Consider the following 27,491-nt stretch of genomic DNA (forward strand, 5'->3'; position numbering starts at 1 on the left):
CCCAACAAACCTCGCTGTCCAGGCCTCACATTGCCAAGGACAGTGGTGAAGCAGCTACGACCCACTGGGAACTTACCCACACTTTCAACACCATCACGTCACTTCTGCTCCAAAGCGGCACCCAGTTCAGTGCCTTAACAGAGGATTCCCACCACCCAAAGTACACGGGGGATGACTCTCAGCTCCAAGCCCATTAGCAGGCCACACATTTTTTGGAGGTGAAAAGGAGCAATTGGGATGGCATCTATTCAGACAAACATACCAGGGCTGAAAGGGGCCAGTCTGGGTGTCAGGGCGTGACAGACGGTGGCCCTGCTTTGTGGAACAGTCCGTTGGAGGGGAATGTGTAGCAGATGCCCAACACATTGATGTCCGCTCAGTGGGTCCAAACGGCAGCTGCGCCGTCTCTACTGCCCCTGGCAGTTCACGGGCGGAACACTGGGTAGCGTGTCTGTGTAACAGCCCCCCCGACCCCTCACACCCCCAAAAAGCCTACCTCTCCCGCCTTCGAGGCAATCTACTTTCTGCCAGTGTGCTGCTCTCATCCTCTAAGCATGACGCAAAGCAGGGGTGAGCAGATTTATCAATACGCAGACGTGTTTCCAAGACCTTGCCGTGATTGCTCCACCAATTTCATGCATGCGCTGCTCTCCATAAATCCACACATGTGTTCAAGCCATTTTGCTCCCATCCCCAAAGTCTTATGAAGAAAAAGACCAGAGACAAAAAATAAATCCAGGCAGCTGCCGAAACGTGCTGAATGCATTTACTGTCATCTTTAAAAAAAGAAAAGAAAAAAGACGGAAGGATGCGATAGCAGCGCAGATTGAAAAGTCAGCCCTCGGCTGCAGACACTAAAGCGATGATAAGAATGGCATCTTTCACTGCAGAAGAAAAAGAACTCTCCAGAAACCACCCCAAATCGCACCTTTCACATTCTAGGGGTACCCTAGGGTCAGTATACAGGGGATCTGTGGGGAGGGGGGTGTAGGGGCAGGTCAGGTGGCAGCGTCCTGTTGATAGAAACAGGAATGTGGGCGGGGGTCTTGAGAACAGACCTCTATCAGAACCGACTGAAAAAACAGGAAGGAAAAACCTTTATTGTGAATGGAATTGTGGCACAGGCTCCACCCACATCCAACCGCAGGGCATGTGGCCCTCAATGTGGCCACTATCCTTCATAACAAGCCGTCTTTATGCCCAGCCAGGTAATTACAGGCCACGGGCTGTGGGTTGGGGTCCCTGGACCGTATCCGTTACCACAGCAGGCCCCACTGAGATGTCCTCCCCCTGCCTCCCCTATGAGGAAGAACAGTTGGGGACAGGAAGCCGGGCGCTGAGGACTGTTGCCAGGGCCTTGAGGCACGGCTACCTGACAGGGACACGCTGTGCTGCCTCAGAGTGTTGGTTGCACACACACACAGAGACACACGAAGTCAAGCACAAAACACAAACACACAGAACCACAAAACACACCGGCAGATATACACAAAGAGACACAAAACCACATAGATATAAAACACAGACATACACACACACCTTGCCTGCATTGTCTTATCACTCTCAGCTTACTGCTGGTGGACAAGTAGGGGCGGAGAGGAGAATATGTGATGAGACCCGAAAGACAGGGTGGCATATGGGAAATAATATATTTGAGCTACACTTACCTAGTGATCAATATCATTCACTTTAGCCCCCTGCATTCACCCCGATAATGGGAGCCTGTAGCAGCTTCTAGAACAGAACCCCACACATATTGCTGACTGTTGCTGTATCCTACTGTGGGACACTTGCCACTTCCTGACATTAGCAGGCGTCAGTGTAGGGTATCACACGCCACGCCGCTATCAGAGGGATGGCATGTGCACCATGATAGCCAGCGCCGATCCCTGCCTGATCTCCGGCTGATCCCGGACCTCCGATAGCTGCGCCGCAAAACAAATGGCCAGGGAGAAAAGTGCTTCCAGGGAACAAATGACAGAGTGTTTTTACAGAGTCATAACAAAACAAACTTTAAAAAAATCAAAAGAGTTCTGTGCTCCTGTGGTGTTTATCAGAGCTGTGGAGATTAAGCGCCTTCTCCTTCTTTTCCCTGTGTGTATAGTCTACACACTTCATAAGGATGCGCTGGAGACCAGATCGGAGTGACGATAACTGTCTGATTGATCTCTTAGAAAATGAGTCACTGGTCAGCTGGCTCCCATCGACCGGCTGCCTCAAGAGCGTCGACAAAACCTGCTATACAGAAAGAACCACCCATCGTCCATGGATAATAGGTAATATCGCCCATTCAGACACTTCCACGGAGAAAGAATCAAACCCTTTCAACAGGCTAATAAATACAAACGGATGACATTCGATAAGCCGGTCATTATGAAGTCATAGCCTCAAAAAAAGGAATATGGAAGATGAAGCTTTACTAAAAGGAAAAAATGCATTGGAGAGAAGAACACGAGTCGTAATCAGGGATGTCCCGTCTCTTTGGGTATCAAACAGGGGCCCTGGAACTCTCCTTTAGGGCCACTGCATGATGGGTTGCCCTAATCCCTGGGACAAACAGGCACATGCGCCCGTTTGAAGGTAAGACAAAGCGATGGGCGGTGATAAGCCGAGGCGCCACGCTGGTCGAAGCCCTGAGCGGCAGAGCAATCACACACAGACTGATAAGCATCGCTCCATAAAAGCCAGTGGGGAGGCTCCTCTGGTGGAGGGTGGGAGTGGGAAGGGGAGAAGGAGGGGAGGAAGGGGGGCACACTTCCTGGTTCAAACCAGGTAATAAAAACTGATGGCCTGGTTTAGGAAAGCAAACGTGACAGGGCTGTGTGTAAACAGGACGGCCGCTCAGAATCAGGCTGCAGGAACAGAAATGGTTGAAGTGCAAATGTCACCTTTAACCAGTGGCGTCAAGCAGCAGTCGCACAATCAGAGAGAACTGAGGTGCACACCACATATCGCAGCGCACACCAATCACACATAGCCCCAGACAGAGTGACTCGGAATCACAACACACGGGTTAATAATTAAAATCTAGTCTGAAGGCAAAACATGAGCTCAACCTCAGCTAGGACTGACCACAAAAAAATCTGAAATAATTAATAATTTGCAATCAATTTACCATCTTTCAAAGTTTCAGGTGATTAAAAAAAGCAGTAGAGGCATTAGTTTAATGCTGAAGACATGACAAAGATGACCGTAGTGGAACTGACTCTAATGGCATAATACTATCAGAAATGGTCTTTCTTTTTAACTTCTCTTGCCTTTTATTGAATGTGCTGCGCAATAGATAAGAGCCAGAAATTACTGTCATTCCACATCAGTCTCCCGACAGCATCCACAGGACATCTCAAAATACCTATATAAAAGCCTAACATTGAGAGTGTCTGAAAACATCCCTTGCACACCGATTAATCTTATAATCTATTCTTCCTGCATTATGGTTCACGAAGCGCAATAAGGTCCACTTTAAAAGAATAACTGTGCCGGCCAAGATTACGGCTGATTGGATTACCCTAACATAATAATAGGATAGAAAAAGGGAAAAAATATAAAAGATAGGTTAACAAAATCTCTTCAGAACAAGATCAATTCAATTCTAGGCAAAGATCAGGAATAAGAAGTCTATTTGTCCAATCTTAACATGGTTAGGATCATAATTTGTGCATTGTGTCCTGTAAAAAGACTAACTTTATGAGCCGTAGCTGACATCCATTTCCAACTATGGGGGAAAATTGTATTATGCCTGCAGAGAACTCAACAAAGACTTGGCTGCAGCCACAAGACTTGGTGGAACCGACTGATTAGACTCATGCATCCGTTACTCCAGAGTGGAAATGTGGGGGGTGTGATGGGTCAAGTGTGGAGGCTGTCCCATACTACTGTTGTGTGCATACATCACTCACACAAAAAAACAGAGACCACACCACAAGCACAAAAACCTGCAAGACACACAGGTGACCAATGTCTTCGCCTACCAGAACCAGCATCGATGACGGTGGACTGGCCCCGGCGATCTGCAGGGAGGCGTGAGGAGCCTGGCATGCTCACGGGTTCTGAACGCACTGGTTGAATCCTAAAATACAAGCAGGGCACCCCTCGTCAGCCTTGTACCACAGCATGCTGTTTCACACTCTTCGCCGAACATGAAGATTAGAGCGCCGCCCTGGTGGCATGCCAAGACAGGTGTCAACTGGAGGTGTGTAACCAGTACAGCAGATAGATCTGAGAGATGCCAATGTAGGTGTACGATAAGAAAAGGAGGTAATTAGGTAGTGGAACTGTCCCTTCAGCAACACGCTGGACTTGTGAGCTGTGTATTGGGGTAGTGGTATCAGTGTAAGTGTCAACGTGTCACCGAACACTGCAGCGCTGTCAGCGTACGCGTCGGCAAATGTCAACCCGTGCTGGGTAAGCCGTCACTCCGCAGCCAGGCCGGTGCCAACACGAGTCGAGACCGTGTCGGCGCCAATTCGCACCGCTGTGACATTAGTGATACTGTCAGTGTGTGCCCAAGTAGCACTCGAGTCCAATGAGTTTTTGTAAATGTCAGCATGTGCCGGAGCGGCACACATGTAAATGTCATTATGGGCCTGAGTGGAATCTGTGGGTGTGAGGACTGTCAGTGTGCAGAGTGTGTCAATTGCAGTGTCTGCTGGAGCAGTGTTGGTCTATGCTGGGTGAGCAACTGCGTCGGTGATGTGTCACCATGCGTGTGTGTGTGTGTGTGTGAGAAGCGTCAGGGAAAAGTCAATGCACACTGATGCAAGCTAATGCAGTATTAGTTTGTGCTGGATCAGTGTTAGCATCACTGTTAGCATCGGTGTTTGAGCCATCGCTTGCCGTAATGGATACCTGAGACTGTGTAGATCCAGGTCATCGGTGTCAAAGTCGAGCAGAGGCTGTTGGGAGTCGGAGGGGCCCTGGGACTGCAGTACTGAGGAGCTCGAGGAGATGACAGTGGTCTGGCCTGACGGGTGGATGGTCTTGAACTGGAACTGAGGGCCCATCCAGAGGCGTCGGTGGGGCCCAGTGTGGGTCACTATCTCCACCTGAAACCACGTAACAGCCTCCGTCAGCAGCTCAGCACCCCAGCCTTGGCAGCACTGGCACATGCCTGCTCCCTGGCAGTATGAACGCACGAAATGTCAGAATCAGCTTAAATCCACTGGTTTACTGTTGACACCTGTGACAGAACCTGGCTAGGGAAGTAAAGGGGGGAGTTGGTACGTGTGAAGTGAGTTTGGGCCTGGGGGGCTGCTGCAATGACAGCTCTCTCTCTCCATGTCTGCCCGTCTCGAGTCAGCATGGCGGGTGAGCAGAGCGAGGGCCCAGCTGTGAAGCCATGCTGTTCGGGCACCAGATCCACACTAATACGTTGAGTTGCACATCCCAAGCACCTTCCCCGCTGCCTGCACAGCAGCTGAAGTGCCGCCATGGGGGCCGTGTTATTCACAGGTCGGGCTCCACCAGCTCCGGAGGTGGGGGGGTTCCTGGCTGAGCGCTGTCACTATGCATCTGCGCAGGTTGGGTCTAATGGCTTCCAACTGGAGTGTTGAAGTGAGCTGGGTGGGGCAGTGTGTGCGGCCCTGGCCTCTTTGCTGCCTCTGTTGTGCCCCTTCCCCCCACCCCGATCTGCTAACGCCCAGCGCAGATCATCACCCACTGATCAGACGGCCTGACGCTAAGCCCACAGCTTGAGAAAACTCACAACCAGCTGACGCCTGAGAACGCTGTGAGTGTAAAAAAAAAAGGGATTTTAGTCATTAGAGATTAGAGAGGACACACAAGGACTGGTGCTGCTGCAGAGCTGTCGTCCTCAGAAATTACTACATCCAACAGATAGGCAGATTGTTGCCCAGGCGTGCATAAAGTCCATCACAAACCTACAAACTGAAAAAAGACAGGGAGAAAAACAATTATCACTCCAGCTTCCACCCCCTGCAACTAACTGTTTTCCCTGGCTCTGCAGCATCCAGGACAGAAATGAGGGCGCCAGCTTACGGCTCCTAAAGTGGAGTTGCATGACACGTCCCAGCACAGCTGTGCAAATTAGGCCACGGAAGAGGATTGCTGTGTTTTTTGCTGTTAACACCATCAGTGTTGGGGAGCCCAGAGACAAACAGATGCCGCAGAATCACTTTGCTGGGTCTGTGGCCAGATGTTCCCCCTCGACCCGCCTGCCGTGTTGCATGCTGACATATTGCACCCCTGTCACGCCCGCGGCCCTCGTTACCCATGGAGTCTTGTCATGGACCCGGCAAAGTATGGCGCCTTTCCTGGCACGACGCAATGCACTTGATCTCGTAATGAGATGCCGAAATGTTGTTCAAGGACTACATTAAAAACATACACATCCACATTTAAAAAGTCCCAGAAGTTTATTGCATATTATTATACTTAATGCTATTAGGCACGTGGTTGGCAAGCCAGACGGTTTGTGTGTAGCACAATCCGTCGTCCTCTGGTGATGCAGGGACACAGAAATTTGATAAAAACCATTCTGCTAAGAACAGTCACAGGAGATGCGGCCCATCATATACAAATACATTTCATTTCAACATTCAGATGAATCCAATCTCTTTTTGCCTTTCTTAATCTGATAAACTTAAACCAAAGGACATGATAATGAAACACACAGTGCATTGGTAATGCAATAAATCTATTATTTTTCATGGCTGTATGTATGTTCAAGCATCAAACACTAAAGTTACTGTACGAGAAAATGAAGAGCTAATGGACAGAGCGATGCATCTTTGATGCGCGCCATCACAGATGCTCAAAATTTCAGAAAGCTCCTGCAAGAGAGGTCACTTGCGGGGACAAGGAACCCACTGTGTGGACAAGAAACAGACCCACCACAAACACGCACATGTACACACTAAGTGGGTCACGTTGGTTTCCAGTTATGAAAGTGTGTACTGTATGTTGCACCAACGTGACCATGGAGGTGTTAGCGTGCATTGCTATGAACTGGGTACCTGGAACACCCCACTCACCTGGGAAAGCCACTCCTCGTCCTCCTGCCCGCTGTGATCAGATGCCAGGCTGTCGTAGGATTCATGGCGTGTCATAGGCCCGGGGCTTCCAGGAGGCGCCACTGGGGGGGGAACAGAGAAGCAATGAGGAGCACATGTGCCTGTGTGAGCGCGTGCGTGTGTGTATGTGTGAGAGGGAATACGGCCGTCAGCCACCCAGGCAGCACATAGACAGATGGAACACTTGCAGGCTTGAATAAGCAGGCGCCAAGAACAAGGCCTAATGTGCCGAATCAGTAGTCTGCCTGGCCACCTCCAGGCTACAACATGCTTTTGGAGCAAATTTGTTTAATGGGGGAATGGGCAATAAAGTTGTCAAGTTTTCATCTGGAGCACATGAGTGAGCAGCCGCCTCTCTCTCTCTTTCTCTCTTACTCTCTGCCTTCCTCTCCTCTCTCTCGTGCGGGTGGAGGTGTTCCAACTCAGTTGGTACCGTGATCACGGGAGGCTGGGGTCACGGACACGCTCAGGGAATTCCACTGCCATCGGGGAATTCGAGTCTTTTGTTTTATCACTGCATCACCTGTGACCACGCCTGCCATCTGGGGTGAGCTGAGCGAAAGCCTCCAGGTACCCTGGGGAGGCTCACTGTGAACCAGTACATCACCAGGGGCACAGGCACCTGGCCTGATACTTTGATTTCTCAAGTGTTCTAATGGAGAAGAACAAAGGCAACCTGTGTTACTTATTAAATGCAATCAGAGTCCCCCAACCCTACCCTTCCTACCCCAAGCCCCCTCCCCCACTTCACTGCCCCCTGACCCTGCGGTGCAATAGCTGTTCACTAATTAATTATTTAGGCTTTCTAACAGTTGCCGGCCCAGTGGATCGGGTTTCGTCGGGCTTTCATTAGTGGTCGCTGAGCTCCCGGGGGCCGGTCTGTCCTGCAGCGGACAGTCCAAAGCACATCTCCTCGAGGGGTCATGGACGGAGAGCACATCTCACAGCGGTAGCAAAACTGACGACAGCAAAAAGCCATCTTATCTACGACGACATCTGAACAAACAATAGCGCCCACTTCTAAGAAATTAGAAAAAGACATGCACACACACACACAGGCTGAAAAGACATACTGTTTGCAAAAAACAGTCAGGAACTCCGTCAGTGGACCAGAGTCTGAATCCTGAGGTACAAGGGAATATTCCTCCATCCCGCAGTGATACGCAGAAACACTGCATTGACAAAAGCTAAAACTGCTTGTGTAGGGAGTCTGGAGGGACTGATGTGCAAGTTTGCTGACTCCAGGCTTCACCTGTGTACGCAAACATTTCAAGACAAAAACACATACTCCTTGCATTGATGATCACTATATCGGACAAAATTGGACTCGGCAAAATGTACCTCCCTGTTAAATAACCAGCTTTCATGCTCTGAATTCGCAGGTATGACTTGAGAGCCTTCGCTTTGCAACACTGGGGCAAAAATGTCTTTGCCTTGTACTGGGGGGCACTATTATATGTTGTGTCACTTGGGTCCAAGACAAGGGTTCCAGGGCAAGGTGTAGGGATGGTCCGAGAGCACACCAGTACTCAGTGAGAGTCCCGGAGCTGAGGTGACAATGCCGCTTATTATGTCTGCCATTGGCCCATCTTTGGCTTTCAAGTCACATGACTGACTGGCTGTTGGATGGGAAGCAGAGGCTTGGTTTCGGCACTGCTGTGGCCACAGAGGCAGCTCTCCATCCGTACTGCACCGCCAGTGCTCCCCCCCACCAACTCAGGCAATTAGGGCTATCGACGGGCCCACACTTCAGACAGAGGCAGGCCGACCCAGGGGCTTCAAGCCTCCACAGTTAGCGCCACGAAGCAGGTAGTTTTGGCGGGGGGGCAATCGGTACACCGCAGGCAAGGGCTGAGCCAGCAGGAGATGCGAGGAAAGCGACGAGGTAAATTATTCAGTGGTTGTTTTCCTCCGCACAACTATATGGGTTTGAAGAGGTGTCCAAACAGAGTGCGGGAGATGACGCACAGGGGAGGGACCTCATCTTCTCCCCAACAAGAAAAATAGTTCCTAATGGAAGGAATATGGCAAATGTGGGCTGGAAATGTAAAAACACGGCCATTAATCTTAACGGCTGCTGGCGCTGCCTCTTCCCACAACGTTAGATCCTGACCTGGACCTGCATTAGAACAAAGGTGGCCATTCTGTAATACAAGCGGCTTCAGATTCCCACAGCAGTCAATTGGATTGAGACGGTACTTATTGGCTGGTGAGTCCTCTTTATCTTCTCATCATCTGGGGTTCTGTACTCTTATCATCCCCTGCAGCTCAGTAATGCCCTCCCCATCCGGCGCAACCCTCTCCTGCGGTGCCAATGCGCCGGGCCCTGGGCAGATGGACAGGTGGAGATAGTGACCGTGATGTGGCGCCAGGGCTGCTTTTATCTGCAGCCCCATAGACTCCATCTGCCCCGACCCTCTCCTCATGCTGCATTTTTAATCAGCTGGGGTCATCCAATATAGTGCTGCAGACGGGCGCTGTCAATCAGCTGCCCTTCCCAAAAGTGTTCCCACCCCTGCCGCGAGCCCTACCCCCTCCTCCTCAGCAGCCCTCCTGCACCACCCACTTTCGTTGCACCCTTATGCATCGTTTTTTACATCTTCATCTTCAAGGAGAAAATGGAACCTTTCTGACATCTGTATTCAAGGAGGAGTTCTCTGTGGCCTAGTCTTTTTTTGTAGCTTCATTGGAAGTGGCAGCCAAAGTCAATTTATACAAACATCAAAAAATTACCTTCTGGATCACTCAAGCTCTGCTTACTTACCGGGACCCCTACTGAAAGCTGCTTTTGTAAATTGCTTGGAGATGTTGCTCAACATCAAACAACTTGCTGAGATATGAGAATGGATAGCAGCAGTGTGCCATGGTGCAGAGGCCCGGGAGTGGAGGCTGCGACAGCCTCATCTCAGTAAAAAAAAAAAATAAAAAAATTAAGTAAGCATGCTTGATTCTAATTGTATACTACTATGGTGGTGCTGTGGTGAGCCGAGATCGTGAAAAAAAGGACAGTGAAATTTTACCACATTTAATTGTAGGTAAGTCACGTAAGTCAATATTTAATTTCCTTTACTAACATATTTGCTGCTCGCACAGAGTGTAATTACAGCCACCGTCAGACTGAGACACTTCACCGATGTGACATGTAAAAGGCTATTATAACTAATTCAAGAAAATATCCTACCAGTTATGCCGCAAGCATGCAAGAATTTGCCTGCAGGATTCAAAGAGCTAATTACTGATTTATGTTTATTATCCATCTAACGCAACAATGCACACTTATTCAAGATATATTAAGTGCCTGGTCATCCGTGAGGACCCTGCCTTCTCCCGCCAGTCAGACACGAAGAATGCTTTCTTGTCTTTGTACTTGTTATTGAATTATGTTAGTCTGAAGTTGCACTAATTAGCCTCACTTGGAGGCCCAGTTAATTCAGCACCACTCGTCAGTGTCCGCCGGGATTCGTGTCATCCACAGACGGAGGCTCTCCTTCGAGGTGTGACTTGTTAGCGAGGCTCGTTTTGCCATTGTTCTGTCAACGCCACTTCTTTGGACTGCCGAGCAGGACAGTTTATATCGACAGTCTTTGGAACAGTTCTTAAGAGAGTAAGACAGATAGACAGATAGTGTGAGAAAGAACGAGAAATAGACTAGAAAGCTGGCGGTCTCTTGTTAGAAAACCTCCTATTCACCATGTGGTACCAATAACTTGTTGAAAACAAACTCCCACAGAGAACAAACAGCGAGATCCAGGAGGACAATCGCAGGCATCCCCCCATGCCCCAAGCCCCTGCGCACGGTGGAGTTTGGGCACTTACGGCCAGACAAGAGGTACTGGTAATACTGCACAAGGTCGGATGCCAGCACCAAGGGGTGGTTGTTGTTGAACGGTGGTTGCAATTCGTTCCACTGTGGTGTCCTGCACCAAACAAACATGTATCAGTTCGGGAAACAATGAGGGACAGATGTATGGAGCAGCACCCCCAGCAGGCCCCACTGATCCAGAGCAGAATCATGACTTTAGATCTCTCACATTACAGCCCTGGAAAGAGGCTGTCTGAAGGGTGAAGGGTCGACATACAGCACTTACAAACCCATGTAACTGATCGTAAATCAGACTTCAGTTCAATTGTTCCATCGGTATTTAGAAATATACAAGAATTCCTATGCCTATATATTTTTACTGTTCCTGTTCAGTTAAGTATTCACATAGAGGTAGTAAGTCATGCTGTGTAATGACAGCATGGTTATGGGCCGTGAGGGTCCAGGAAACAGGGTCCCGGATGCAGGTGCAGGTCTTGCTACCTGGCCAGGGTCCAGCAGGCCCGAGGACAGGTGCTGAGCTCCAGGGGTGTATCGTCGCTGATCTTCTGTGCTGTGCTGATAGGCCGAGGCTCCAGCACATGCTCTACCAGGTTACCGGAACAGCTGAGGATGTAGAGGGAATCCACCACCGTCTGCCGGGACTGGTCTGCAAAAAGCCAAGAAGCGGACAGCCAAAGCAGACAGAGACCCAGAAACCCGACTCAGCAGCAATACAGGAACAGTAAACTGCAGCTGTAAGTGCGATGAACTTGCTACATTGCATAATTAACTTAAACAAACTAGAAGGAAATTAGTGTTCATATTTCAAAATGAAACAGAAATGGCCAGCAGAAATGAACAACGCTCAGCCAACACTGCAAAATGCAGTATGTCTGTTTTTCACTGTCCAACTAATATAAAACTTGGCCCGTAGGATTCTGCGACACTATAATGTGGAAACAGAGTCATTGGCATGTGACTGACCTTTCTCCCTCTTCATGTTGGGGTTCGTGATGAACCAGGAGCGTGAGGAGGCAAAGATAGCTGCCACACAGAAGTCCCCCCCGGATGACTTGCTGGGGGAAATCTGCGGTGTTGGCTTCGCTTTGCTTTGGGAGAGACACAGAGACATCTCATTAACCACCTCTGCTCATCGTGGAGACTCTGGGACCATGACCTGGGGACGCAGGAGGTGGGTGCAGGGTTCAAGGTCCTTGGCTGGACTGACAGCTGTAACGGACGCAACTCTACTGAAAATAGATGCACCAGGATCTCAGAAGCTTAATTAAAAAGCAGTGGTTATTGCACAGTCATTATTCATTCAATTGGCTCAGCGGCTGTAGATCGTCATGTGGATTTCTCCTTTGGGTCACTGTTTAAGAGAAATGTCCCAGCGTAGCCGTCACACATGGAAAGAAGTACGTTTCATGCAAACCAGCGTCCAATACAAAAAAATTAAACAAATGACATCTGAGAATGAAACAAATGAGAAAACATAAGCGATAAGAGAAAAAATGGTCGGTTCAAACCCACGCTATGGACCATGCAGAAAAAGAGGAAGCCATTTTAGCAAGCGGGGGATCACCACAATGTTTGGTCCTTAACCTATCACTAACCTATGGCAATCAACACCCTCTCAGGTATTCGTTCAAAGCCCATGCTAGCCTGGCTGTCTAAAACTCCACTGGAAGTTATGGGCCTAATATGCATGGCAGAAGAGAGGTTTTAATGAAACGTGATACTGAAATGGTTCTTTGCTTTGATAGGGAGCCATATGGAACCCATCACAGAACAGTAGCACTACGGTAACATTGTCCAGCGTAAAAAAAGGGAAAGAAATGGAAACGAACTCAGAACCCGGGACTGTGAGACCTGGCCTTCACATGTCAGCTATGAAAGCAGGTTTGAAGTTTTAAGCCCTGCATGTTCTCAAGCTCTGCAGAGGCACATTCCCACGGGAGGTGTCCAGCTCCATAATGTTCACCGTGGACCTCGCAGTTAAAGGAACAACTCCCAACCTTCCCCAGGTAATCACATGGCACACATTTGTATAATTACCAGAGAAATCTTCAACAGATCCTTAACTATTAAACTGCTGGGTAATGGGGAGGGGAAATCAAAATCAAAGCTAACGAACATGAAATCTGTTCTTTCCTGCATCATATTCCAAATCAGTGGAAAAATTTTGCAAGAGAGAAAATGAAAAATCCAAAATTGTCCGTGGGCCTTTTGGACTTTACTCAGTAACCAGCAAGGTTTGGTTTTAGATGGAACACACGAGTTTTGCCTGTCCAGCAGATGAACTTTCCCTGCTGCAGCCCAGCATGGGACACTAATAGGTGTTGAATGACCTGTTTCCAAGTTGAACTCTTACTCTTTGACTTCCCTTTAAACTGTCAGCACATCATAAATTACTCTCAGGACAGAGTGGACTCTGCGTCTTTGTTTAGCTGACACCATTTGGACGTACTGACGTGTATTTATTAGTGCTGGATGAAGAGTAGGCTGAATAACCAAATAACTACCGTAAGCTCAACACTGTGCTGAGATTGGGAGATAGGAACCCTTGCCAAGGTCCACTTGATGATTAGTCCTGCTTGTCTTCCCGCTCATTCTGGAGGTACAGCATTCGGAGTTATACAAATGCTAAGGCTCTTTTTCACAAATGAAGGCCTCAGAAAGCACAATCTTACCACTTCACCTGTCCGCTTCCCCAAATTACACTTGCATACATAAACAATAGCTGAGGTGATGTAGATAATTATTACCCTTAACAAAATTTACACTTATTCACTTAGCAGACACTTTTCTCCAAAGCGACTTACAATGGATACTATGTAGTGTTACTAGCCCACACACCTTATTCAGAAAGGTGACTTACACTGGGTCACTCATCCATACATCAGTGAAACACGCTCTCTCTGTGACACTCATACACTGTGGGGGAACCTGAACAGCACGTCTTTGGACTGTAGGAGGAAACCCATGCAGACACAGGGAGAACATGCAAACTCCACACAGACTGAGCGGGGATCAAACCCACGTTCTCTCGACAGCAGCGCTTCTTGCTGTGCCACCATGCTGAACAAATTTAATATGCACCTTGTTCTTTGTGTGTCACCCCACCATCCACAGAAATAATGATGCAACTCCAAAGATGCTAAAAGAGCTGCCCCATTGTAGTCTGAAGCTTTTGTGGCAGTGAATGTGATTACAAGCTTGACTATGTGACTCAGGTGGAGTTGGACTTTTTTAAAATCTGAGATGCCCTTTTTCGCACAATATTATGCCTCAGAATTTAAAGCCACCTGGTTTCAATAACAAAAGTTCAGATTCAAGCACTGGTCAACATTCATTTCAGTATCGCATCACGTCTGAAACTGCACCACACAACAGTCTGCACAGTGCGGAGAGAACAAGTCTTTTTTCTCACTTTATCCCTTGTTGTCTTTGGGTAGATATTGGTGATTAATAAATCCAGGAATAAAATAGTTTAAAAGGTGGTGTTTTATGGAATACATGAAAAATTCCAAGTACAAATTACTACCCAAAAACCACTTAAGAGGACGGAAATCCAAGCACCGCAAAGGATGGAGGGAAATGAGGCAGGAGCCTTTTAATGCTTTGCAGTGGAGCTGGCCAGTCTTCAAGCACCAGCTCCCAGTCTTTGATAAAATCCTCCAGCCTCTTGGCGGGCACTAGGACCCCCTCCCCATGGGCAAATCTCCCAACAGGGACCCCCCTCTCACCCACTTCTGGCCTTCCTTAAGGTCACATCAAGGCTCTGAGGTAGGCACTTACAAGATGGTTTTGGGTAAAGGGAGTGTTAACCAGCAGCACCAGCTCAGCTGAACACAGAAAGTTATGGTGGTGATAAAAAATAATAACAGTATGGGGGGAAAAAATCTTTACCACTACTTTAAAATCAGGTCTGCTTGTGCTTGTATTTAAATCATTCTTCTAGTGGAGGTCTCATTGAAGTGGCTTTAACTTGGTGAGGTTTTCTGCTCTTTGCTGACTGATGGAACAGAAACAGAAACAGGCGAGCGAGTCTTTGCTAACCACTTCATATGGGGGAGGGAAATGTTATTACAGAAATGTTGGCAGGTCGAGGGGCCGTTACCCTGTATTCAGAGATTACATAAAGTAAATACAATGAAGGAGCAGAGGACAGGGCAAGAGACAGATGTTTCTCTACAGAAGCCCATTCTTTTTTTGTGTGATTCCTGCAGGATGGCTTCAGAGTGAGAGACCTCTATTTTCCCTCTGCAACTTTTATTGGGGACTTTAATTCACTGAAAGACTGCTCGCTTGTCATTTCCACTTTTAATTTTACAAATGAGGACCCTCGACTGAGCTAATGGCTTTTCCTCAAGGGCATAATTCAATCTACTGTGTCCACCATCAAAGTCCTTCAGCATTAGTAGCCCAGCAAACACACGGCGCCACTCTGAGGGGGTTGGGAGGGGGTGCGGGGGTGGGCGGCCGGCTCCATTTGTTTTGAGTGTGCGTCGTAAACAAATACATTTCCTGTCAGCTGTCCAGCAGCGAACGGCAGCAATCAAGTGTCTCACGGACGGGGCGAGGCTGCTCCTCAAAGGGTTAAAACACCTTGGGAAATGGGCCGATAGCACCCATGCCACCCACCATGCCTACAACGTGGATGCATCTTCCACCACCACATTTATCGTGTTACGGTAGCCTCCAGGTCGGATCTCAGCCTGCTGCGCCAGCTTGGCTAATTCCGGAACCTGGACATTCTGGACTCAGTTCTAAAATAAACAATGGGGTTCTGCATCAAACTGTGATAGAGAAATCAGATTTTCCCCTCCATTTAAAATGTTCCACCTCATCACAACACTACCAAGGAAGGTAGTATCATTCCAACAGACAAAAATAGCGGCTGATGTAAGTTCCATACCGTGTCGTGCGGCTATATTTAACGGGTGTTATGAGCTCATGTAATTGTACGACAGCGCACAGGGCCTTCCCACCACAGTTCGCAGAACGGTGCTGTGGAAAAAAAAGGACCCTGCAAATGCATCAGCACCTTAATTTCTGTCATTTAAACAGACATTACAAAGTGTAACAACTAGGCCAGTAAAAAAAAGGCTGTGGGGTGCAGCTTTATTTTATATACTGCTTGTATTAAATCTTGAGTATTACATGACTTCCCTAATTTACACTGGGCATTAAGGTTCTATGAAAAAATTACATAAATAGAAATATTAAACTAGAACTTGGGATAACAATAACAGTGCAATGGCTGTGTTTATCCGAGTGGATGTCATGATGTGAATGAATCAGCTTGGATGTGTTGCACTAAGGCAGGTCTAAGAAGAGCATGTGTGGAGAACGGCCGTGGTGAGGGGTTCTGATGCTGTCCATTACGTGTACTCTAGAGAACCAAACACACAGGTGAAAGGACGTGGCTGTTAGGACACAGCCCTCAAGTCACACATGGTTTTGTCCACAATAAGGGAGAGACTTTCCATTAGGAGAAGGACCCATGTTCTGGTCCTTCCACTCTTAGGATGAGTCTGGTCAAGGCACTCCTGACAAATAAGTCAGTGGAGAAGTTCATTCTTCTGGAACACACCATCATTTATACATCAGAGTTTCTGTCAAAATGGGACTTTTAAAAAGCCTGTAAGCATCTTATTTCAAAACATGGCACAGACTGAAAATTAACTTCACCCTCCAGAGGGCTGAATGAAGCTGATGGCCTCCGAGCTCCTTTCTAAGGATGCATCTAAAGCCATTGCTGAAAGCAATATGGGGTCTGCTCTGTCTGTTGTCAGGCTCTGGGTACTTCAATGAAATGTTAGACAATGAATAATAATAATAATACACACACACACACACACACACACACACACACAGTGTGTGCACCTGTTTGTCCCAGCATACAGGAGCCTAACCCGGCAACACAGGGCACAAGGCTAGAGGGGGATGGAACACAGCCAGGACAGAATGCCAGTTCATCGCAAGGCACCCCAAACAGGACTCAAACCCCAGACCACAGAGCAGACCACGGCCAAACCCGTTGCGCCACCAATAATATAACAATATATGTAAAAGTAAAGGACAGTTGGGATAAAATTTCTGTTGTTTGTTTTGTCTCGGTACAAACCAGTGAAAGTTTAGGACATTACCCTGAAAAACAAGGCAGTCTGAGCTGTGCGAAAGTAGCCTGAGTGATTTCAGTCACTGCAAAAATTTCATTTCTATGTCTGAACTTAGAGTTAACCTTATCCTTTATCATGAGCTCACCTCAATCAACAATTTTTTTTCATTCTTCCAATTAAGTTCAAGAGTTGGATATAAATTTCTACACACACCAAATGTCAGTCTAACTTTTTAAAAAAAGGAAACTATCCTCTTCTTTTACACTAAACAACGGAGGGTAATAAAGTTACCTTTTCCTTATCCTAGTTTACATTTAATCATACTTTAGAGAATCAGTTTTTCCCCAGACACAAAGACAAGTGCATCATTATACTCGTTAACCAATTAGATTATAAAATTGTCACTTTAAATTAAAGAGCAGAACAGACAGATGGCTGTAGCCACATTACAGGCAGTGCCAAAGCACCAAAACTATGGTCTGTGTGCAATTTAAACTATGTTTCGTACACCGCATTTTTCAATTACATCGCAAAACGTCACCCAGGGCCATAAAATCATAATGAAAACAATGTGAATCCCAACATAGAGATCTTACTTTTAAATAAACAGTATTTGTTCTCTAGCTTGGACAAGGCAGTCGCAGCTTGTGGCTTGAGGGGGTGTGGGGTCATTCATTCTAAGCAGTGGCTTCAAATAAACCGCAAGAGCCTTACAACGGCTCCCACTCGATCACCATCCAGCCAAGAGACTGCTGGGTCACACAGTAAGGTACCCTGATGCCAAGAAGCACCAGACTGATTCACACCACTACATAATCCTTTCTGGAAAACATTTCACCTGAAAAAGAGGGATGGAATACATTCTTTCATTCAACACAAACTTTTATTTGATTGTCTATCTGTTCATGGATTCTGTCCAATGAAGGGCCCCAACAAAACAAAACCAAGCAATAGATTTCTATGAAAAAAGTAACACTCGTCTGTGGTTTTCCCCACTTGGTACGCCTGAACAAAACTCGCCACATAAGGTTGAAACATACTTGGAAATAAATGAAAGAGAATGAATGCAGTCGTTTACTGAAGCAAGTAGAAAGCAAGGCATGCTGGGAGTGAACTGGAAAAAACTCACCATGGAGTTTTAATGGAAAAACATCCTGCCCCAAAGAGGTAGGGTCTTCGTGAAGGGAGAAAGATGCACAGAAATAGATGGAAAAACCATTATTATAAAATCAGTTGGGCAAACAGTTAAAGTATTACATTTGTACATGTCTGCTTAAATGTGCAGAACACACAAATCAGGAAACAAAAATGTCCATTCTATTCATGTCTGAAGTTCAAAAAACTTGAAAAGGTTTTTTAAATTAATTTCACCACAAAGGAAAAATACAGATATGAACATTTAAAATTTACTGAAAAATTGTAAAACAATTTAATTTAAATTCAGAAACAAAAATAAACCTTTGAAGAGGCCAACTGATACACAAATTTGTAGAATATGGTGTGTCAAAGTTTGAAAGCATGGTCAGAGCTGTTTCTCGCTGATTTTACATAAGAGTAAGGTATACTGACATTTTTCATCAATTTCATCTTTTGTGTGCATGTGTAACTGTGCTGGAAGCAACAAACACAATTTTCCCAACAACAATAAAGTTTTAAACCAAAGTCTGTCAAAAACAAGACCCAATCCAATGCAAAAAAATTTATGTAAGCAGAGGTTTACATTTTGAATGTACATTAAAGATTCTCAGAGCAGTTTTAAGTTTAAACATTCAAAATACCATTGAAACCTCTAACATAACACTTTTACCTAAAGTCTGACACATTTCAAAATCACATGTGTAGATGACACAGAGGTTAACAACATGATCACAACTCTAGAAGACAGGCAAGGGGCCAATGGAGTCAAAAGGGTCTCTGAAATTGAAAATGAATATAAAGGCAGGCTCAAGCTGAAACATGACAGATGGCACGCAAGAAGAAACCCTGCGAACGGGAAGGACAGAAAGAGCTTTAGAAGTTCTCAATGGTCTGACATGTTTACACAAACAAGACTTTTATTGATGTCATAGAAACGGACAGCAAAAAAAGAGCAGATAGAGATGTGATCCAGGGCCCCATTGGCCCCAGGAGCCTGACACCATGTTCAGAGGACATCTAAACACTTGCCTTCCCCTCACATATCATGGCCTTAACAAACTGAGAAAGCACTACACCACCAATGCTCTTCCTGAGCAAGTCGAAGCCTGCAATTTGCTTCTGAGCCAGTGGAAAACTGACAAGGCTGAAGTGAGAAGGTGGCCTGAAAGTTGACCTTTTCTCCAATCACACTCATCTGAACACATCTGCAGCATCAAAGGGAAGCCTCAAATTTGCAGAGCTAGAAGCCACCTGCCATCACACTGAGTCCCCTTCCCAACATCTACTCTCCTGTCGCACAAACCAGTGCAGTGCAGTTAGTAAACACTTTTATGTGTGTTCCTGTTTCATTTGGTGTCTGCAGATGCCTGGAGTCTGGAGCACGGGTTTCTCCATGACATCAGCATTCCTGAGACGCCCCATTCATCTCCTCTTTCCGCTCTCCATGCACTGACAGTCTGGCTCCAAGCAGCCCTGGAGGGAGTGTGATAGCCACAAGAAAATCCGCTGGCTCCACAGCAATGCCTGCACACATTCTCTTCTTCAGGCATGAGAGACAGGAGGACACCTGCAAGCTTCCTGCTGGAGCTAAAGGTGTACCTACACCAGCCCTTCTTAGGTCCATGGAGCCCCTGAGATTTGCATTAAGGGGTAAGGAGGCTTGCTTGAAAATAACTGTCTACATGAAAGTTAGAAACAAAATAAGATATGCTGTTAATGTTATATTGTTCATATCTAATACATAACTCTATTTGAATGGAATTTTGATAACAATAAACTGAGTGCAAAATTCTATCAGAATTTATCTACTGACATTTTTCTGGAAAGGGGTCCTTAGTTTCCATTTTCATGAAATTCTTAATGGGTCCGAGAACTGGAAAAGCTTAAACCTCTGCTCTACACCAATGGTATAATTAGAAATCTACTACAAACTAAGTTTTGATGACAACAGATGCTACGAAATTCTAAGCAGGCAGTGTAGTGATCCAGTGACTAATGATGCCTATTTGTAACGGGAAGCTTGCAAGATTGAGTCACAGTTGGGCACATCGAGCAAGGTGCTCAAAATGAAATGTTTCATTGTGCAGGCATCTGTAGAAAAGGATCATATAAAAAAATTACAAAAAGCTATGATACAAACAAAAAAATACTAATAACAAAGACTAAATGGCACTGAAAGGAGTGCATGATGCATTGCAAGTCAGACGGACTGTAGGCCAATCAGGCAGCCTGCAGGAGAGGCAGTACATTCTGATGTAGTTGTCATTGTGTGCGCTCATGTCCCGCTGTGGAGATGGGCAGATGGCACTTCACCCCTGCTGCACACCCTGTGTGACAGCACATGATATCGCACCACCAGGCGCAAACCTGCCATCCCGCACTGGGAGCTCAGAGCCGGAGCAGTGGACGCACCACTGCATTACCGCTGACATGAGGCTGTTGGAAGCAGTATACACCCCCACCTCATCTCCGCCCACCTTCAGATGTGCAGCACTAAGAGCTTTGGCTTTTCACGTCTCGCTAAAATCTTGCATTTGGCATGCAAAAAGGCCTGGGCATGTTGACGGGCTCTGACGATATAAGCGAAGGCAGACAGATCAAGCCAAACAGCTGACTGGCGCACAGTACACTGAAGCTCGCTCCAGATGTGTTGGATCTCAACCCAGAGTGAAATGGCAGGGGAAGCAGACATTCCTCTGGTCCTGCTCGACACAGTGGGGGGGCAAAAGCGGGATGCTTCTTGTTGGGTTACACTGGGTTAGATGGAGGAGCCAGGAAGTACGGATGTCAAAGTGCTGCATGGAAAACATCCGAATGGGGCGGACTGTTAAAGACACAGATATCACAAGTAAAAAAGGGAGGCAAAAAAAATCCCCCCAATTACTTTTCAAACTAAGTTCACATCAAAGCCCAGACTGCAGCGTCTTCCCAAGGCTGCGCCATACAGGCCAGAGTATGTCTGGAGCCGTGACTGTCCTGGGGCCTCATGCTTTGCTTGAACAACCCCATCCGCTGAAAAAACACTTGCTTATGGAAATGTTTGAATCAGCATGAATACCTTCATCAGGGTGGTGAAACCAAGGCAGACTGTAGGGAATAAAGTCCCTACACACGTGCAATCACACACAGATACACTCACACACGAGGGTGCTGGCAACACAGGTACTAAGCCTATGAAGAGATGTCTGGCATCACCCTTTTCTCATCATCTGTTCGGTTATCAAATATCACCAGGCCAGTAGCTGCAGTGGTGGCTTGTTGTATCATTAGTCAATTTACAATTCAAATGAAAACAAAGATGACATTTAAATGAAAATTGTTGACATTATTACATGATGTCAGTATGTAAATGCTTTTTGGCAGTTCCTCAAACAAACTTACCATCTTCCTAAATAAAAGTCCTGACTGCTGAACACAAGCTTAATGACTGACAGGCAAGGAAGAGCATGAGTCTGCAGGGGGCTGCTGGGTGTTTAAAAAAATGCATAATTTTGCAAAAGCAACAGTTAATAGCCCAGGTGCAAATGACACAGAAGGTACACAAAGATGAACAACTTCATCCACAACAGGGCCGGGGGTGGGCCGAAGGGCATGAAACGAGTTTAACCCTTGTGGGTGACGAGATGAGAGCTGTGACTCACCCAGTGCGCTTGGTGATGGTGCCAAGGGTCATGGGCTGCTTGATCTGAGCCAGAGGAAGCACTACCGTGAGGCTGGGCAGAGGAGACAGGCGCGGGTTTCCCATGTTGTTGTTGACAGCGTTATTGTAGGACTCTTGGGTGTTCAGTTTGGCTGGAGGGGTGGCGATGGGTGTGGAGACGGAAATGGAGAAGGGTATGGAAGGGGCGACAGGAAAAACAAACACTCAACTAATTTACACAGACATTGGAAATCACTGCTATATAATTGCACGTTATCAAAACAAGGTAGCCGTAAGCAAAATAAGTCTCGTCTCTGAGGAAACTAAGCACATTTCTGAAGTAAATCAAACAAACTGCAGCAGCACTGGTTGAAACTATTATTGTTTTTATACTGTAAAAACTATTACCATGCTAGAAAATTTTATTCTTGGTAAAAATGAAAAATTCTAAACTGAAATTTAATTAAGCATCTAAAACAATGTTCACTGAAAATGCTCAAATATTTTAAAAGCTGCAGGCATCTGCTTTGGTGACTATTTGAATTCGTCTTTAATAGTGAAAAATACTACAATATAATGTTTGTGCCCATTACTTGTGTAATTTGTTGTAATATAGGTCAGTACAAAATAATAAAAACACTGAGTAATTCAGTTAAAGCAGTTGCCCTGCAGTAGATTAAATACTCACCGTTCTTCATGACATTCATTTGCCATATTGCAATGATTTGTGTTGGAAAGTCACAATAATTTCTCAAAAAAATCACCTATGCATTTTGCTCGAATGAAACAATCATAGAAACTAAATTGGAAATGTTGTAAACTCAACCTACGGCTTTACACTTTTATGAAAGGAATGTATAAAACCCACAGTACAGCATGAAAACACACCACACTCTATGACTGTGGTATCAATGACATTTGCTTTTAAATCAGTCTCAAGGGAGTTTTCACAATGTAGGGAAAGCAGTTTATGCAACCTCAGCACTTCTGGGTGATTTTCTAACTAAAAGGACAGTGTATGTATTATTAGACTTACCATAGATGCTGTACAATGTAAACACAGTTCCTTTCCTTCAAAAATCTAATTAAGCTTTACATGTTAAAAAGCATGCATTTATAAAATGCACATATTTGTTTTCTTATAGCACAAATTTAAGGATTGAAAAATAAGATTTGTGCTATTTATTTAAGGATTAAAAAATGAAAGAGTAATGCAAAAAAAAAAAAAAGATTTTTTGTTACAAGCAATTTTCCAGTCAATGCATTCGAACTCTGCATGTTTTTGTGGATGGCCGTCAACACCACTGCTTTCTGCACTGAAACGTTTTAATGCTAATACATGGAAAAAAACAATATCTTTACACCTTCCCAATCACACTATTACTTGTACAATAATATGCAGCTAAAAGTCCAACCATACAACCATCCATTTATTCATTATCCTTAGTTGCTTATCCAGTGCAGGGCTCTGGGGGTTTGAAGCCAATCCCAGGAGCACAGGGCACTAGGTTAGGCAGGGTGCACACTAAACAGAACATCAGTCCACTGGAGTTTAGAGATAAAAATGACAAGTGAAACATAAACATACACAAAAATGTCCGGGTGGACACCAGCTGATGTTGTAAGCCTCCTTGCCAACATAGTTTAATAGGTACAAATAACATGGGCAAAATGGCGCCATGTGGGCACCGTTTCACCTCCGGAGAGTCCAGATAAAATCAGTAATTACATCTGATTTCCTAAGGACAGCAGGGGAAGTTCCGCAGTCCGGACTGCTGGCATTGTGTTAGCAGCGGCCCACGACTGCTGGCACTGTGCAGCTCACCAGGAGGGTGCTGGCCCCAAGAGGAGCTGCTCGCCCACAGGCGAGCCCCAGGAGGCCCCCCACAGGTTCTCGCGGGTCCTTTTAGGGTCTCTTGCAGCCTGTGATCAGAGGCTGGGGAGTCCGCTCTGGGGGCCCAGGACCTGATTGAGGCTAACTACCTCAAGATGCAGGGCGACAAAGTACATTAGTGCCTTGGTGTGTTAATCAGTCCCCACCCTCCAGAGCCCCCCTCCTCGAGCTACTCTTAATTACTTTTACTTCCCAAACCACTAAACAACAGTCTACACAAAACAGATTTTAAGAAAGAAAAAAAATTTAATTACACAATTTGAAAGATTTTCTATGAAGCCTAATAGCTTTAAATGGTATTTCAAATAGTTTTTTTGAAAACAAAAACAAAGAGTGAGGGAGATCATGTTTAAAGAAGATGTAAACACAGACGCGCATGTCGCGCATATGGGACTGATCAGGAATCAGTTCAGATCACCGACAGGGTCAGCCAGCTCAACGCCGCTTGTAAGCTTTGCTCTCTTCTCCAAATCCGAGCGGTGCAACACAACAGAATGGCGTGGTGGAACCCAGTCGCCGCTAATTCAAATTGCAAATGATGCTGGCAGCCTAAATCAAATAAGATACCAAAATAAAAGAGCAGAAAAAAAATTACAGCGACACTCAAAAATTATAGGAGAGGCCTGTATGAGCTCTCAATGCTTTTCGAATTAGCCAGGCTCCGGCCATGTCCACGAGGTGCCATATTTTATACCAGACACCTGCGTTTCCTGACTCTTTTCAGCAGAGCAATAACAACTTTTTATGACCCATGGAATATTCCAAGATGTGCACAAACTCTATTGACCTCAATAAAACAACGCTAACATACACTTACAAATACTTCTCTTTTTATATGAAATGAATAGTGAAATGTGCTTATCTACATGTATCTACTAAGTTCTGTTTACTAAAAAAAGCTCTTCTTGTTCTTTCTGTGCTTACACTCGTCTTATCTGACTTTATAACTTACATTATTCAAGCTTAAAGAAATCTCGGCTACTTATATCATAATAATAATAATAATAATAATATTATTAAATGCATTCAGTCAAATTAATTACTCCCTTAGTTGCTTAAATAGAAGCAGTCCATTTTTAGCAAATATATTTTGTTTTAAAGTATACTATAAATTAATACATACAAACTTATTTCATCTTTCAAATATATATTCATTTATCTCAACCAATATTTTTTTGTCATTTGTTAGATAGAAAGGAAACGCACTGAAAATCGAAAACAAAAGGGTAAAATCCTGAGAAAAGGAACAACAAACAACCAAGAAAAAAGAGAGAAAGGCAGAGTTATGACTATAAGGGACTCAAAGCAGTGCGGGCAAACATGTCCCACTGGTCTGGACTTGCAGGGGGGTTTAGATCATTAACCAGTTTCTCTGCGTTACCCCAACACTGTGAAATGCCTGCTTTGTGCTTTATCAAAGACACGCCATTTAGGAATTACATCCTTCAATAACCGGAGGTTTCAGAGGAGGCAATATATAAACGCGGGCCCTGAGAGGGTCCTTCTCATCCCAGGAGCGCTGTGCCCCCAGCACGGCCACCTATTGTGTGGAGGAGTCTGAACAGGAAGCAGACTGAAAAGCCATAATGGTGCTTCAGAAGGCCAAAAAGCAGCAGAGGAAGGAGAAAAATCTTAATGAATTTAGCATCTTTCCAAAAAGGGCACTCCACTCCCCTCCTATTCCCGGTCCCGCCTTAACCCCCTCACACCCAAGAGCGTCTACCCACCCCTCCACCCCATCAGTGCTCAACCATGATCTAAAAACAGACAACCTGTGTGTCCACCTGCACTTATGACCCTGTATGATAGAGACCCATTTCTTCACAGGACTTTGTCTCAAATCAAAGCACTCTCATTATGTTGAGGACTATGGGTCCAATCATTTATTTCCACACACCTTTCCTTTACACACCTTCGACATGGAACAAAAAAAATGGCACGAATGCCAAAGATGAAAGAAGCCAGGAAGGGAGACAGATAGCACACTCTGAGAAGAGCTGTCATTTGATTAACGATCTGTGCGTGACACCCAGCACACGGGTACACGACAGCGCTCTGGAAAGAAGATCCAAGGATGCAAATCCACCGTCGTCCTGGGCCCCACTCCAGGAGGCCCGGGAGGTAACCCCGTCACCTGACCCCACTGTTTAAGCTTAGTCCTGCTCATTTGCATTTCCTTCTAATGGCTCAGTCCTGGTAGCCCTGCTAGCGATATCTTGTTTTTCCTCCCCAGGCAGAGCCAATTTGCATACATGGAAGAGATGCGCCCTGTGAACTGAACCATTGTCCACCACGGATCCTTCGAGGACCCGACATCACTTCCTGTAGATTCTGCTGGTGCACAAGGTCCACCAAGGTTCTACACACAAATATAGACAAGTTCTTTTAGCTTCAGTCACTTAGTAGAAACAGTAAGGGTCTGAGTTGAGGGGGTAAATGAGCGCAGGAGTGGAGAGAGAAGACCGAACCTTTACTGAGGCTGCGGTACAAAGCCGCATGCTCTCGACTTGGGAATACTTTGATACATGCAGTTTTGTTCATTCATGTTCGCCTGTCTCTTTCTTGTCCAAGTTTCCCAGACATGTTATAGTGGGGGGGGGGGAGCACACAGGAGGCAGGGATTAAGGTGAAGCAGACCTTGGGGGGCGCCAGGGGAGGATATGAGTGAAGGGGGTGGGGGGAACAATGGCCGTGCCGCTTCGCTGAGGCTGAAACACTGTCATGTCGAGCTGGCCTGTGCAAATTCCCAGAACTATCATTATTAAAACACTCACTTCCAAAGGAAGAAAAGAAGGAGGAAAAAAACGGGAGGTGGAGGCCAGAAAGTGCCGGACAAAAGCAATCCCAGCGGACAAAGTGAAAACAAATTAAAAGGACCATTATAAAACACAGATGCTGCAAAGAAAATAAACTTCACAAGATTTACTGTTTTGCGGAGAATCAGACATCGGTGGAAAAGACATCAGCAGCAGCTCCCAGGTAAATCCAGTGTGAGAATAAAGCAGGTCCGGTGCAGAGCCACGGTGGGGCCAGAGAGTGGCCATGGCAGGACCAGAAAAGAGCAAGCGTCAGACTAGAACCGGGCCAGAGCAGGGCCAGTGTGGGGGAAAAAAGGGGGGTTGAACAGGTCCGTGTCCACAGTGGAGCTAGAGTGGGGCATAAATAGGGTCAGAATAGTACCACGGCACAGCAAAAGAAAAGCCAGAGTAAGACTAGAACAGTATCAGAGTAGGTCTAACGTGGGAATACTACAGTGCAGGGCAGGACTAGAAAGGGGCCACTGTGGGGTTAGAGCGGGGCCCATTACCTTCCACTGCCTAAGGTATTCGCTCCTCTGCTATTTTGGTTGCGCGGAACAGTCAAAACCAGCCTGTGTGAAAATGGCAAGGTGCCAGCCCTCTCCAAAACCACAAGCAAATGGAAACATGTTTAAAGAGACAGGGCTCAGGGTGGGTTGGGGGCTCCCAGCATTGCCTGGTGCTGGCACTGCGGATTTGTGCAGAGCGTGAGCCTCACGTCCTTCATAGCTTCTTCCAAGGTGTCCATTTCTGCATCCAGCCTTTTTTTCCATTACAATGCTCAAATGAAACACAAATAATGAAGAACATGAGCTTATTCAAATCTCTGAAGCGTCAAAGGCAAATAAGAATGTCTGAGTGTTCAGTGCAGGTTTGACATACATCAGCTAAAAATAAGCTACGAGTAAGGAAATTTGTTTCGGCTCCCGGGTGTAGAAAAAGAGCTGAGACGATTAGCTGAAGGTACTTAAGGTACAGAATCTTCACTATATGTGTTCGAAATTAGATCCACAATCTTACAACATGGCAGCACTCTCAACGGCGCATTGTATGTGCAGCTT

The 27,491-nt window shown here is 46.0% G+C and overlaps 1 protein-coding gene across 5 annotated transcripts in view; it reads right to left on the minus strand.

The window, feature by feature from the left end:
- The window catches only part of bcas3 (BCAS3 microtubule associated cell migration factor), a 192,095-nt gene that overhangs the window by 109,105 nt on the left and 55,499 nt on the right, over positions 1–27,491 (minus strand). For 4 of the 5 annotated variants that reach the window (XM_029255214.1, XM_029255213.1, XM_018748625.2 and 1 more), the window contains exons 16-23: positions 21,740–21,890; positions 18,091–18,135; positions 11,818–11,942; positions 11,335–11,500; positions 10,848–10,948; positions 6,993–7,093; positions 4,849–5,045; positions 3,972–4,069 (exon numbers count right to left, since the gene is read on the minus strand). In XM_029255214.1, the coding sequence (XP_029111047.1) occupies positions 3,972–4,069; positions 4,849–5,045; positions 6,993–7,093; positions 10,848–10,948; positions 11,335–11,500; positions 11,818–11,942; positions 18,091–18,135; positions 21,740–21,890 (984 nt within the window). The remainder of the gene's footprint in view (positions 1–3,971; positions 4,070–4,848; positions 5,046–6,992; positions 7,094–10,847; positions 10,949–11,334; positions 11,501–11,817; positions 11,943–18,090; positions 18,136–21,739; positions 21,891–27,491) is intronic. The other variant, XM_029255212.1, reaches the window with a different exon arrangement.

The sequence above is a fragment of the Scleropages formosus genome, chromosome 10 (genome assembly GCF_900964775.1).
Source record: "Scleropages formosus chromosome 10, fSclFor1.1, whole genome shotgun sequence".
NCBI lineage: Eukaryota > Metazoa > Chordata > Actinopteri > Osteoglossiformes > Osteoglossidae > Scleropages > Scleropages formosus.